This window comes from Cotesia glomerata, unplaced genomic scaffold (assembly GCF_020080835.1).
Source record: "Cotesia glomerata isolate CgM1 unplaced genomic scaffold, MPM_Cglom_v2.3 scaffold_16, whole genome shotgun sequence".
Lineage (NCBI taxonomy): Eukaryota > Metazoa > Arthropoda > Insecta > Hymenoptera > Braconidae > Cotesia > Cotesia glomerata.
Genome location: NW_025401997.1, coordinates 318,579 through 334,142, shown reverse-complemented (window position 1 = coordinate 334,142; position 15,564 = coordinate 318,579). Strand labels below are relative to the sequence as shown.

The 15,564-nt window shown below is 28.1% G+C and overlaps 1 protein-coding gene across 3 annotated transcripts; it reads right to left on the bottom strand.

The window, feature by feature from the left end:
• Window positions 1-758: 758 nt before the first annotated feature.
• LOC123273908 lies at window positions 759-13,165 on the bottom strand. Of its 3 annotated transcripts, none has more exons than XM_044741393.1 (9): window positions 12,885-13,165; window positions 5,293-5,401; window positions 4,541-5,214; window positions 3,256-3,477; window positions 2,763-3,156; window positions 2,632-2,682; window positions 1,710-1,907; window positions 1,264-1,615; window positions 759-1,190 (listed from the first exon to the last, which is right to left on the bottom strand). In XM_044741393.1, the coding sequence occupies exons 2-9, from the start codon at window positions 5,371-5,373 to the stop codon at window positions 766-768; spliced, it is 2,397 nt and encodes a 798-aa protein (XP_044597328.1). In that variant the 5' UTR covers window positions 5,374-5,401; window positions 12,885-13,165; the 3' UTR covers window positions 759-765. The 3 variants fall into 3 exon arrangements, with proteins under 3 accessions (XP_044597328.1, XP_044597329.1, XP_044597330.1); XM_044741394.1 differs by lacking the exon at window positions 12,885-13,165 and adding an exon at window positions 11,657-12,543; XM_044741395.1 differs by lacking the exon at window positions 2,632-2,682.
• Between the last annotated feature and the right edge of the window lie 2,399 nt (window positions 13,166-15,564).

The following is a 15,564-nucleotide window of genomic DNA, read 5'->3' as shown; positions in this document are numbered from 1 at the left end:
CATCAGAGGATTCCGGGTTGATGTACGGGTTTATCTGTGCCATTCCCGATGAAAACCTACGGAGGAAAACACCTGGTTTCGAGATATAACTTCGGGATGGTCATCAGGGGATGACTAGGAAGGTCATCACCTGGGTTCTAGGTTGATAATAATCAAAATTTAAATAATATCATTATGGTAGTCTCTTTATGCGAAGGAGAGTTACATACTGACAAACTGACAAACTGACAAACTGACAAACTGACAAACTGACAAACTGACAAACTGACAAACTGACATACAAGTGAAGCTAATAAAAAGCGTGTAAAAAATAAAGAAGCCTAATAAAAAACAATTTAGACATTGAATTTTTTTCCCGTGCATGCACTGCAAATCACCTTATCCTCAGATAAATAAAACATTACTTCATTTAATTAATTAAAGGAAAAATTACTCTGTTGAGGGTCTACATTTATCAACTAAGGCGGCACAATAAACAAATTAAAAATGAAGAAGCCTAATTATAAATAAATTGGACTTTGAATTTTTTTTCCGTGCATGCACTGCAAAACAATAATGAACTTCAGATGAATAAAACAATACTTTATTTAATTAATTAAAGGAAGAATTACTTTGTTAAAGGAGTACATTTGATAATTACGGCGGTACAATAAGCTAATTACAGATAAATAATGAGTTTAATTACAAACAATTTAGACTCTGAATTTTTTTATTGTGCATACATTGCAAAATAATATTAATTATTAAAATGATTGATTATATTACTTAATTTATGTTATTTACAACAAATAAAAAGTCTTTATTATACTGGTAACTTTGTCGGTGAACAAACATCAATTTTTTTATTATCGATTCTTCGGTATCAAGCTCTGTTATGAAGAACGACAAACCATTTTCTGAAATTGTCAGTGGTTTACTGATCGTTTTTACGTTACTTGCCATTTTCTTCATGTTTTTTATTTCTTTCTCTTTCAGTTCAGCTACATCAGGGATCTTATCAATACAATCAAGCATCATCTCTGCTGTATGATTGATTGGATTTTTTAAATGATTATCAATAGTATTCCAAAAATTTTCCATTGTTTCATTACGCTCTTTTGTCGTCTTGCTTTTTTCACGACCCTCGTAAGTGTTCTCCATTATTTCTGCGAAGTTAATTCTCGCCTCTTCTGCAATTGATTTAACTACACCTGGAAATAAATAGTAATAGTAATAATAACAATAATAATATTAATTATAATAATAATAAGTTAGAAATTTTACCAATAAAAAAGTTGTGATTTGGTGTCTGCGATTTTATTCGTGCGTTCAATTTTTTATGATAAGATTCTACAATATTATCTGTTCGATGTTTTGTTTGTCGGTATACTGAAAATTGACTAGGACCTTCACTTTTTATCCATTGGTTCTCGTAATAATCAAGATAACTGTCGAAGAACGTTCCAAAATTTTCTTTACACTTCGACTTTATCAGTTGAAAAGTTGGTATTATCAAATTTGATGGTAATATTGCTAAATATTTTAGCCGCCGTAATATTAGGTAAAGTTCTGGAACCTCATGAACAGGTATTGTAGTATCAATTATTTTATGTTTTTGAGCATTTTTTATTACAGCCTGTAAGAAATGAAATTATTCATTATCAAATTATTCTATTATATTTATTACATAATCTATAATTTAAATAATTGATGAAATCAATATAACTCACCTGCACATAATGAAAATAACATGTCCGTACCTGAATCTCCGGAAACACTAGTTTAAGTGTTTTCCGGATCGCCAACTCATGGTCGGACATGCTCTGTTTAGGTTTTAAATTTTCAAAATTATCAGCAATATATTGGAAAATTTGCTGATAACATTCTGTAGATTTGTTTGTCATCAGTACCCAAATGAATGGTACTGCCTGAAAATAATTTAATTTAAATACGTAAGTGAAATTTTACAACCATTTTTAAATATTGTATTATTTGTAAAAATCACGTATTAACAAATTATGAATTATCTTCGATATACGGAATGTGCACTGTAAAAAAATTTTATTTGACTCGGTGTAGTGTAAATGATTCGATGTAAAAATTATTAACACAGACGGTGTGACAATCTTACTAAGTGTAATGTTACATTTGAACGGTGTGAATCTTAAATTTTACACATCAATTTACACATCAAACGTGCAAATGTATTATTTATAATTTATCAATTTTAATAACTATTACTAGTAACTTTGCAGACACTATGTGCTTGCCGTGACTTGTGAACTATAAATAAATCCAATTTTTCTTTATTAAATAAAGACTTTTCTTAAATTGCACTGTACTTTTTTATCTATTGTCATTTCTTAAGATATAAGCTCATCCTGATGTTACATTCATCACGACCTTTCATTTGAATACCCACATGCATTTTGATATATTTTTCATATATACATATTTATAATACATATAAATATACGATAAATTTATGTGGGTACTAAAATGAAAGGTCTCAATGAGTGTATTGTCAGGGGGAGCTTATAATATCTTTAGTTGACTAGATATAAGGTCATTTATTAATTATAAATCTAAAAATAATAAATTATAGTGTTAATTTCACACGGTGGAAATTTTACAACGATTTTTCATACTTACACTACGGTGTGAAAGTCTCTCGGTCCAACTTTTACACCGAATTTTTTTACACTGTACATTATATAGTAATTAATTAATGTTTTCTTTTTTATAAGTACTGTTTTAAACATTTAAATAAATATATTTAGCACCTTTTGATTTTTAATTTCAGCCATTATTGTTAGTAGCTGGCCTTTGTGCACATTTAAGCTTGGAAAAGCTTTGAATGTAGCATCCACGAATATATTTTCTATGTGAGGGCTGATTAGTTCTATAAATTCACTATCATAAATCAACACATTCGTCGCTTGGACCACTTCTCCATGCGGCTTATTTATGGAAATGTGGAAATGCTTTCCAGTAAGCTGAAATTTTTTCATATTCCCATACTGGAGCTGTGATTTTGATTCTTCAATCAGCTTCCCGAACTCGTCAATGTTTTTATCTGATAGTTTGATATTTGTTGCAACTGGGTTATTAGCTTGTATTGAGCGCTGAACTTGCTTTCGAAGAGCGCAAAACGTTTTAGATTGCGGCACTAGTTCGCTCATTAAAAAAAAAAAAATTTTTTTTAATTTCTTTTATATTTTAAGGGTAGATTAATGAATAATATTTTGGATGATACAAAATGAGAAATATACTTACTTAGATTTGACGTAGTTAATAATTTGGCTCGGTTCGACAAAAGGAATTTTTGCCATATTATCAATATTTTGTTGGCACGTTTGTTTTTTGACAAGTGTATCATCTTTAGGATGATTATGTTTGTATTTTTCTCTTTCATCTCGATAAAATACCCCTTTAATGAGAGATCCTTTTCCGGGACATTTGTTTCTTGTCAGATTATCTCGGATGCATCTCATGTCCCTGTAAATTTTATTGATTATATTACAATTTAATAAAAATGATTCAATAATTTGGACCATTAATCGATGTATATATTAATGATGTGAATTTTAATTTATATTTACTTCACTATGCTATTATATTTTTTAACAAATGGACTTTTTTTTATATGGTAACTGAATCCATCGAAACGCCATGATGGCTTTTCAATGTTTTTTTTTTTTTTACATCATCTTTCATAACTTTCATTTTTGATAGAAGTGATAAACGATTATCACGATAATCGTATTTAATGACAGTAAATTATAAGAAATATCTGTAATGACGCGTATAATTCGACCGGATTGATAAAAAAAAAACACAATTACAAAAACAAAAGAAATATTTAATAAATTGCAGAGTGCACTGTAATTTTTTTTGTTTAGAAGGAGGGGGCGCGGATGCGCAGTTAAGGGTTATGATTATTATTGAAGGTTATTGTTTTCCCGTGCGCGTACTGCAATTAGAAAAATAAACGTTTGAAATTTGAAATTTTTTATAAAATTAATAAAATAGATTTTTTTTTGCCAATGATACATATATAAAAGGACTGTTTTAACAGTGATGATAAAAAACAATAAAAAAGTTTTTAATAAAATACTAAATTAAATGATATCATTATTTTTTCTTATACTTTATTTCAAGATAAACACATAAATTAATCATTTAACTTAAAACTAACAAACAAAAAAATAAAAAATCTCGACAAACGATTAACGTTGAACATTGAGAGTACAATAAATAAAATAAATAATAATCAATTTAGAATAGAGTAATTTTGATACGTAAATAATTACATCAAAGTAATGCACAAAAATTATGAGCCAAGAAGAACATCTTGATAAATTTCATTGTCTCCATTAAAGCCAAAATTTTTTATCTTTAAACTTTTAAGTTGAATTAAAAGCAATGAAATTTATAAATTGATTTTCTTGGTTCTAATTTTTTTTTATCCCAAATTTATATTTTCATCAATGCATGACATGTCCTTGTTTTAATGCTGTTTTATTTTGAGTTCTTGTCTTCTGTACAATCTGGGCAGTACCATTTTCCTGTTGTTGGTGCACTCTTTAATCCAAGACACTGAAAATGAATCCATACAAAACATTCATCGCAGCGAACTTCATTTGTATCTTCATTATTTTCGCAAATTGGGCAGTTCCACGTTTTGTTTAATTTTTGTACTGCAATTTTTTCTTTTATATGTTTCATTGCATCTTCTGATATATATTCATGTAATAGATCAATATCATATTTCTTATATGTAAAACTGTCTCTAATTACTCTTGTGAGATCTAAATCTGTTAACTGGATTTTTTGATTTTTTTTAAGGATATTCTGTAAATTTATTTCATTGTTGATTTTGAGCCACTTGATCATTCTGTTTATTTTTATTTCAGTATTACTTTTTGATTGTAAAAGTTTAGCTTTTTTAGATAATTCTTTATTTTTCTTTCTCAATTCCTCGAGTCTTTTGCTTCTTTCTTCTTCTGAATGAAATTCTTCCTCACTGCTATTAACTATAGATTTGGTATTACTGGTAGAAGTTGAAGGTTTTTCTTTTTGAATTTCACTTTCTTTCATTGTTTCAAGCTTTTTTTCCAATAACTGTATGTAACCTTTAATTTTCTTGGGATCTGATAAAGATTCTAATCTTTCACCTAAGGACATATCATCATCACACGCTCTCTTTGATGAGTTCGGAGCTGGAAGAGTAATCTAAAAAAATCAAATAATAATGGTGATTAAATAAATATAAAATAAAAAAATAATAGTTAAATAGTAGCTAACACTTACATATTCAGGTGGATGGTCATGTTTTAAGTTGATCTTTCTAATAGAAATTGCATTATATTTTTTTAGTATTCGAACTACCATTGTTACTGGGCACGATATTTTTCGGCTTCTGAAATAGTAATATCATTTCTAATTCACGTTTTTGAAATAAATTTCTACTATATTGGAAGATTTATATCTAACATTGAATCTTACAATTTGTATATAATTGGAATTAAATTAATATATTCAGTTATAAATAATTAAAGTTACACTCAACTATTTTGTATAACTATAGAAAATAGTTGAGTTGAATACCTAACTAAATTGTCGAGCCTCAAGTATTTTGAGCTTCAAGAGCTAACAACTAAGCAATAGAAAAATTTTTAAGCGTTTTTGAACTTTTAATATTATAGGAAGTTTTGGAAATATCCTGCTGAGTAAATCATGTCCAGAATTTTTTATTTGTTACAAGCAAAAAGAAATTATTAATTATTACATTAAAGACAAGTTCAAAGAAAAACTTTTCTGATTTTTACAGCTATTCCAGGCAGCAACATCATTTTGTTATGACAACAGACCAATTTAATGTTGTAGCCAACAGGTTTCTTACTACAACTTGATTAATTGTTGCTTAAAAAGTTTAATAATTAGTTGCTATAAAAAACATGCTCATTTTTTATTACCGAACACTTTCCAATTATTCTTTTACGTTATAAAAAAAAAATTGTTTTCATGTGTTTATCAATAACGGGTGTATTTTTCATATATTTTAATAATAATTAATTGTGACTGATAAATTAAGTTTAAATTGTAATCAATTTTTTTAAATTATTAAAATAATCAATACGAAATTTATATGACCAATCACTGTAAATAATTAACATTTCTTCCCAATTTGATCATTAACTTCGCTCAATAACTATATGATTAGATATAAATAGCAAGTTATAATAAAAATATACCAAAGCTTCGAAAAAAATTTTACTATCAGCGGATTTCGAATTACTTACTTTACAATATTTTCAGGTATTTCTCCCCGAAATAAGCCCCCACGATCGCAAAGGTAAGTTCGTTCGTAAAACGAGAACTTCTCATCAACTTGTACTTTGGCAGCTTCTGGTGACCGGGACTTGTCAATGACGAATTTATAACCAGTATTATTCTCATATTTTTTGATTTCCGCCTCAAATTCGGATTCCTCTTCAAACCTTTGCTCCAATTGAAGGCACCATTTTTTTGACTGTTTTCTTGGCCATCATCAATATATTATGATAATTCTTAGAGCCGTGAGTTGATTTATCGGTTATCTGGAAAAATAAATATCTGAAGTTAACCTTTACGTTCAGCTGTAAAATAATATTTAAATCTCTTAAAATTTAAAACTTTGTTATTAAACATTGTGAGATTTACTGTAAATAATTACTTTTATAATTATCAAAATTATGCTATTTTTACTTACTGGTTAATTAACATGAATAAACCTTAGTTTTTATGGTTAAATTTCGAAGAAGCGGGAGTACAAAATAAAGATGGAGGTCGTGAAGCGACTTTGACGGTGATTTTTAAAAATACATGCTCGTAAAAAAACGCTCGAATTTACACTTTAAACGCATCAATTTGAAATATATTAGTTTTATATTTTTTATACAATAATTATATATATTATAAAAAGTTATATAATTTTAGTTATATAATTAAAAAAAAATTTCATGGTATAAAAAACATATATCTAATTGGTGTGTTTAAAATATACAAACATGAGTTTTTTTTTATAAAAATACATTTATGTAAAAAGCACACATATGCAGATTATATATATATATATATTGATTTTAAATTGATGTGTAACAATCGAGAGTTTTTTTACGAGCATGTATTTTTAAAAATCCCCGTCAGCGACGCTTCCCGACCTCTATCTTTATTTTGTACTCCCGCTTCTTCGAAATTTAACCATAAAAACTAAGGTTTATTCATGTTAATTAACCAGTAAGTAAAAATAGCATAATTTTGATAATTATAAAAGTAATTATTTACAGTAAATCTCACAATGTTTAATAACAAAGTTTTAAATTTTAAGAGATTTAAATATTATTTTACAGCTGAACGTAAAGGTTAACTTCAGATATTTATTTTTCCAGATAACCGATAAATCAACTCACGGCTCTAAGAATTATCATAATATATTGATGATGGCCAAGAAAACAGTCAAAAAAATGGTGCCTTCAATTGGAGCAAAGGTTTGAAGAGGAATCCGAATTTGAGGCGGAAATCAAAAAATATGAGAATAATACTGGTTATAAATTCGTCATTGACAAGTCCCGGTCACCAGAAGCTGCCAAAGTACAAGTTGATGAGAAGTTCTCGTTTTACGAACGAACTTACCTTTGCGATCGTGGGGGCTTATTTCGGGGAGAAATACCTGAAAATATTGTAAAGTAAGTAATTCGAAATCCGCTGATAGTAAAATTTTTTTCGAAGCTTTGGTATATTTTTATTATAACTTGCTATTTATATCTAATCATATAGTTATTGAGCGAAGTTAATGATCAAATTGGGAAGAAATGTTAATTATTTACAGTGATTGGTCATATAAATTTCGTATTGATTATTTTAATAATTTAAAAAAATTGATTACAATTTAAACTTAATTTATCTAAGTCACAATTCATTACACTGTAAAAAATCCGGAGTGAATGGGGAGTGAATTTCACTCCCATTTCATTCCCATCACTCGGAGTTCCGGAGTGAAGTAATTAATCACTCTGCGTAGGGAGTGAATCCGGAGTTTTTATTTTGCGGAGTGATTTCAGAGTGATTTCGAAGTGATTTCGAATTTCACTCCGAAAAACATCCGCGATCGGAGTTTTTACAATAAATAAAATAAGGATGAATTTTCGTTCTACAAAAAAAATTTCAAAATTAATCTTTATATTTATATATATATATATATATATATATATATATATATATATATATATATATATATATATATATATATATATATATATCTTCTGTGCGTGTGTTTGTCACTGAACTCCTTCTAAACGACTGGACCGATTTTAATTAAATTTTTTGTATGTCTTCCGGTGGATTCCAGAATGGTTTAGATTCACAATTCAGTCGACGATAAAATGTTTATTGAACAGATTTTTTTTTATAAATTGTTGTTGATCTTGACTACCCACATGCACTTTTCATATATTTTATAAATATCATATATATAATATATATGAAAAAATTCATGTGGGTACTCAAATGAAAGGTCTCGATGAGTATAAAATCAAAATGGACTTATACTTATGAAAATGTTAATAATTAACGAATGATGTTTTTAACGATATAAGCTCATTCCGATGTTACAGTCATCAAGAGCTTTCATTTGAGTACCCACATGCATTTTTGATATATTTTTCATATATACATATATATAATATATATTAATATATGAAATATATGAAAAATTAATGTGGGTACTTAAATGAAAGGTCGTGACGAGTGTAACGTCGGGATGAGCTTATATTTTTAAAAATGTCAATTGTTGACGAGATACAAGGTCATTTCTTAATTATTGAAATTTTTGAAGATATAAGCTCATCCCGATGTTACACTTATCGAGATCTTTCATTTAAGTACCCACATGGCAATTTTTATATATTTTATAGATGTGGTATTTTTGAAATATATAAATATATAAAATATATCAAAAATGCATGTGGGTACTCAAATGAAAGCTCTTGATGAGTATAAAATCAAAATGGGCTTATATTTACGAAAATGTTAATTATTGAAGAATGCCCATTGCATATTGTTAACTAATGATGTTTTTAACTATACAAGCTCATTCCTAAAATTTCTTAATTTAAGACGTGTGTACATGACAACGTCTGTCGGGTCCGCTAGTATGTATATTAGGGTGTGCCAATTTTAGGCGACTTTTTTTTTTCAACGAAAAAACAGGCTGAAAACTTGCATGTAGGTGAGAAAAGAAGCCTGTTCAAAGCGGAGCTCTTAATATTAATATTTAGAGGTGTCTGTCCCTAATTTTTCATTTCCCATTTAAATAACATAGGAAAAAAATTTTTTTTTTGTTTATTTTTATAGCTCGGCATACGCACCTCATATAAATAAGTCCATAGCATATTCTTGTAGGGAATTCAACGCTCTACAAAAAAGGTCTCTTACACTTTTATCATAAACACAGCCGTTCTAAAGTTATTCAGACGTAAACTTCTAAATGTATAAAATTTTGATTTTTCAAGTATTAAACTGATACAAATTAATTTATTACTGTCTTAAAAATTATTTTTATATGTAAAATTGGTTCTGATGCGCTAACATTTTCATAAAGCTAAAAAAAAAATTATTCATGTATCAAATTTTTTTCTTCTTTATTTCATTAACTGTTAAGAAAATCATAACCCGAGTTGAATGAATTAAATTTTTAAAAAGTTTCACGGAATTATCAATTTATTTGGAAAATCAGAAAAGTGCACGTCTCATAACGCTCATTTATCACAAAAAAATCTGGAACTTTCGAAGTGCAATAAATCTTAAATGAATCAACGAATAATCGAAAAAAAATGTTTTTTTTACATAACGTCGACATTTCTTTTGGATTGTTTTTGATGAAATAAAATAATTTTCTGTGTCTAAAAAACCACGTCGATTGTTGCCAAGAACGTGAAAATGGGTTGATTGGTTGGTTCGAAAGTTCAAAAAATAGTGTTCTTTGAAACTTTTATCAGACTTTTGACTTGAAGAGCTCAAAAACCTCATAAGTGCCATTTTAAGGGTTTAGATATGGAATTAGCGGAAGTTGCAGGGATGACCTTTAGGGTCAACCATTTTCCAGATTTTTTTGTGATAAATGAGCCTTATGAGACGTGCACTTTTCTGATTTTCCAAACGTATCTTTTCTCTCCGTGTAGAGTAATAAATTGATAATTCCGTGAAACTTTTTAAAAATTTAATTCATTCAACTCGGGTTATGATTTTCTTACCAGTTAATGAAATAAAGAAGAAAAAAATTTGATACATGAGTAATTTTTTTTTTTAGCTTTATGAAAATGTTAGCGCATCAGAACCAATTTTACATATAAAAATAATTTTTAAGACAGTAATAAATTAATTTGTATCAGTTTAATACTTGAAAAATCAAAATTTTATACATTTAGAAGTTTACGTCTGAATAACTTTAGAACGGCTGTGTTTATGATAAAAGTGTAAGAGACTTTTTTTGTAGAGCGTTGAATTCCCTACAAGAATATGCTATGGACTTATTTATATGAGGTGCGTATGCCAAGCTATAAAAATAAACAAAAAAAAAAATTTTTTTCCTATTTTATTTAAATGGGAAATGAAAAATTAGGGACAGACACCTCTAAATATTAATATTAAGAGCTCCGCTTTGAACAGGCTTCTTTTCTCACCTACATGCAAGTTTTCAGCCTGTTTTTTCGTTGAAAAAAAAAAGTCGCCTAAAATTGGCACACCCTAATGTGTATATATATATATATATGTATATTTTTGAAAATTTTTAATTATAATTAATTTATAAAAAAATAAATAGAAACATTATAATAATGATTAAAATGAAATATTATCAAAAATAATAAATTAAATTTTTAATAGTTGAATATAAAAAAGGTTTATAAAAATATTTTCTTCACAAAAATTTATTTATTTCTAAATTCATTTATTTTGGGAGTGAATGCGGAGTGAATTTTATTATTAATAAAAATTAACTCCTTCTCGGAGTAAATATCACTCCCGCTGGGAGTGAATCAATTAAAAATCATTCACTCCTCATTCACTCCGCGTTCATCACTCCGCGTTCACTCCGCAAATTTTTTACAGTGTATTATTAAAATATATGAAAAATATACCCGTTATTGATAAACACATGAAAACAATTTTTCTTTTTTATAACGTAAAAGAATAATTGGAAAGTGTTCGGTAATAAAAAATGAGCATGTTTTTTATAGCAACTAATTATTAAACTTTTTAAGCAACAATTAATCAAGTTGTAGTAAGAAACCTGTTGGCTACAACATTAAATTGGTCTGTTGTCATAACAAAATGATGTTGCTGCCTGGAATAGCTGTAAAAATCAGAAAAGTTTTTCTTTGAACTTGTCTTTAATGTAATAATTAATAATTTCTTTTTTGCTTGTAACAAATAAAAAATTCTGGACATGATTTACTCAGCAGAATATTCCCAAAACTTCCTATAATATTAAAGTTCAAAACGCTTAAAAATTTTTCTATTGCTTAGTTGTTAGCTCTTGAAGCTCAAAATACTCGAATCATTAAATAGTAAAAATTGGTAAAATAGGTTTTAAATAGAATTTCAATGATTCACAAAATAACCATTGAATATTTACCATTGAATAATACATTAACTATAAGTGCAGGTACGAAATAAAAGGATTTATATTTATATATCTTCTAACAATTATTTTTAATCAATATTTACGATTAAAAGTTTCATTTTCCCACTTCATTTTGTTGATTCGTTACCTATGAAATTATTGCGGCGATTATCTCATTGTCAAAATGCTTTGATTGTATAAAATGCAAAAGTGCAGAGTGAGCACAGCTGACTAGAATAAAATTAGGAATTAAATTAATTTATTCTGTTTATTTGTAATGATAATTAGTAAAATTATTTTAGAGTAGGGTTAGGCGCTTCGAAGGCTTACACTCAGTCGCTCACCCTTACATTCAATACCCTTACCCGAACCCTAACAGGTAAACCTCAACATCTTTGTAATGACCTGACCTGGCTTCACGCCCAACTTACCCATCTTTACTTACATAGTTGCGTACTTTAGAAGATGAAGGCAAACTCATTGAATATAAGGCTTGCACGAAAGATAATTTTCAATTCAAGTGTAGAAGAGGGCGTTTCATCAAGTGTAAGGGGAACGCCCAGAAGGCTCAGAGGGTTCATTAAATGAAATAATCAATCATTTTAATAATAATTATTATTTCGCAGTTCATGCATGATATAAAAATTCAGAGTCTAAATTATTTGTAATTAAACTACTTTATCTTTAATTAGCTTATCGTGCCGCCGTAGTTATCAAATGTAATCCTATAACAAAGTAATTGTGCCTTCAATGAATTAAATAAAATATTCTTTAATAACTCTGAGGTTCATTATTGTTTTGCCTTACATACACGGGAGAAAAATTCAGTCTAAATTGTTTACAATTTGACCTCTTTATTGTTGATTAGTTTATCGTGTTGACTTATTTATGAGTTTTAGTCTTTTAACAAAGTAAGTGTGCCTATAACTAATTCAATAAAATATTAATAAATTATTTTTAAGTTTAAAATTATTGTGCAGTGCATGCACAAGAAAAAAATTTAAACTCTAAATTATTTATAATTGGGCCCTTTTATCTTTAATTAGTTAAAAAGGCCACCTTAGTTGTTAAATTTAGTCCCTTAACAAAGTAATTCTTCCTTTAATTAATTAAATGAAGTAAAGTTTTATTTATCTGAGGTTTATAATTATTTTGCAGTGCATGCACGGGAAAAAAATTCAATGGCTAAATTGTTTTTTATTAATAGAGGATTGTTTTTTATTAATAGAGGATTACTTACATGAAAGAACACAAGTAGTTAGATATCCGGATAGCATAAGCAGTGAGAAATATGTAAAAATTGGAGTACCGCAAGGTACTATTCTAGGACCACTACTCTTTGTACTTTATATTAATGATATGTTTCAAAATGTCAATAAAGGCTCTTTAATATCATATGCAGATGATACTGCTATTTTAGCCTCAGGTAAAAATTGGGAATATGTACAACTTACAATGAATGAGAGACTAGCTGAAATCAGTAAATGGCTAAAAAACAACCAACTAACTTTAAATGTTGATAAGACAGTGTACATAACGTTTTGTAGTTTTAAAAGTAATATACCGCATAATATAAGACTGTATATAAATAATAAAGATCTCAAAAGAGTAGATAATTATAAGTACTTAGGAATATACATAGACTATCTGATGAAATGGGATATACATGTAAAAGAATTAATTAAAAAAGTTAAATATGCTTATAATTAAACCTCTTTATTGTTAAACAGTTTATCGTGCCGCCTCAGTTATTAAATTTAATCCTTAAGTGAAACAAAGTAATTGTGCCTTTAATTAATTAAGTAATTAATTATTTCAATGTTTATTATCATTTTGCAGTGCATGCACAGGAAGAGAATGTAAATTCTAAATAATTTATTATTATCCCTCGTTATTTTTCATTAGTTTATAATGACGCCCTACTTATTGACTTTTGTTTCCTAGCAAGACATTTTTCATTATTTTTTCTTTTTTCTTACTTTATATTACTCTACAACCATTAGAAACATATCCCCTAGTCTATTTTCCCAGAATGATCGCTTTGATCACATTTGAGGCATTTTCAGGGTATTACTGACATCTATTAACTACCCGGGAAAAAATGATCAGATCTGATCAGACATGAACAGGCATGAGTCTTCAGGTCTGATCAGGTATGAAAAATGACCGGGTCTGATCAGACCTGGCCAGGCATGTTCAGGTCTGATCAGATCTGTTCATGTCTGACTCGATCAGGTCCATAAAAAAAAAAAAAATCGAACCGTACACCTCGCGCTCTTCAGACTGACACTTTACCTCTTGACCAAATGATTCATCTTAACTTGAGAGTATCTTTCGAGCTACTTCAAGTAATTCAAATTTTATACATGATTTATCCTTATAGTTAACGGAGTTCTATACCTAATTTATTAATTATTAATAATTAATCATATATTACAGTGATTTATTCGGAACGGCTATGTATTTTTTTTCGCTCCATTAACATATGGTTCTACATTGAGAGAGAATTTTATTCAATAGTAATAAAACAGTTTATTTGGACTTGAAAAAATTTAGTTAATATTAATAAAATTATATTTCATATAAATAAAATTATATTAGTATTTAATAAAATTTCATAAGTATTTAATAAAATTTTCTTAAATACTAATATGTGTTTATTAAAATAACCACGAACGACGCTTTCGTTTGCTGTCATTAATACGAATATTAAGTCATTAAAAGAAATAATCTCAAAAAAAAAAAAATTAATATTCATCAATTAATTATAATATATTCAAATATATTTTCACAGTAAAGTCTTTTAATAAATAGTATTAAGATTTTTTAACAAGACATCCTAACCTAACCTATTTGTTTACTTCATGACGAATCACATGTAGAGATTTTAAATAATAAAAATAAATAAATATTCGATTGAATTTATGAAATCATAGTCTTTATTTTTAACAAATGCGTCCCTACATTGTCTGGTTTTCTGCTTCTGTTTTCATTTTATTAAATAATGTCTAACTCATCGATTCATTTGTGAAATTTTTAAATTTAAGTGCATAAAAATTAACATCCACTCGGATAACAACAGTTGTAGACTTTGTATTTCAAAATATAGTTCCGACAAAATTCAATTTTACTTAATTATTTATTCAATTAATTACTGATCAATACTTGTTAGTTAGTTGATTAATGAATTTTCTTTTATATTACATGTAGATAAATATTCATTACATACTAAGAAACATTTATTAGTATTTAATAAAATTTTATTAGTATTTAAGGAAATTTAATTAATATTTAATAAATTTTTATTTGGGATTAGCCAAATAAACGTTTTTATTAAATAGTAATAAAATTTCATTACTATTAAATAAAATTGTCTCTCAGTGTTGGCTAGATATCAGACATGGACAGGTCTGATCAGGTCTGAAGCGTATTTAAGGCTTCAGACATGAACAGACATGAGCAGGCATGAACAGGTCTGATCAGATCTGAACGTATTTAACGCTTCCAGACATGAACAGACATGAGCGAGGCATGAACAGGTCTGATCAGGTCTGAGCGTATTAATGCTTCAGACATGAACAGGCATGAGCAGGCATGAACAGGTCTGATCAGGTCCTGAGCGTATTTAATGCTTCCAGACATGAACAGGCATGAACAGGTCTGATCAGGTATAATTTCAGGCCTGATCATACATGAACAAGGCCTGCTCCGGAATCCCCTAATTTCAGGCCTGATCCAGATATGAGAGCAGGTCTGATCGAGATCCCTGATCATTTTTTCCCAGGGTAAATTTTACATTTCACGACTGCGATCTTTTATCATTCTATTAAGACATTCGACATGATGGCAGCATTTTACACTTCTCTGGCTGCGTGGGAACTCACCATTCAATTATTTGCGCCTTTACTGCATAGCAGCAT

What these genes read in the sequence shown, in the direction of transcription:
- LOC123273908 (XM_044741393.1), bottom strand. Translation starts at nt 5,373, where the DNA reads ATGGTAGTTCGAATACTAAAAAAATATAATGCAATTTCTATTAGAAAG. An exon ending in ATGACCATCCACCTGAATAT is followed by an intron (nt 5,215 to 5,292) that starts GTAAGTGTTAGC and finishes TGATTTTTTTAG; the next exon opens with ATTACTCTTCCAGCTCCGAA. An exon ending in CTGAAATTAAAAATCAAAAG is followed by an intron (nt 2,683 to 2,762) that starts GTGCTAAATATA and finishes TATAATGTACAG; the next exon opens with TGTAAAAAAATTCGGTGTAA.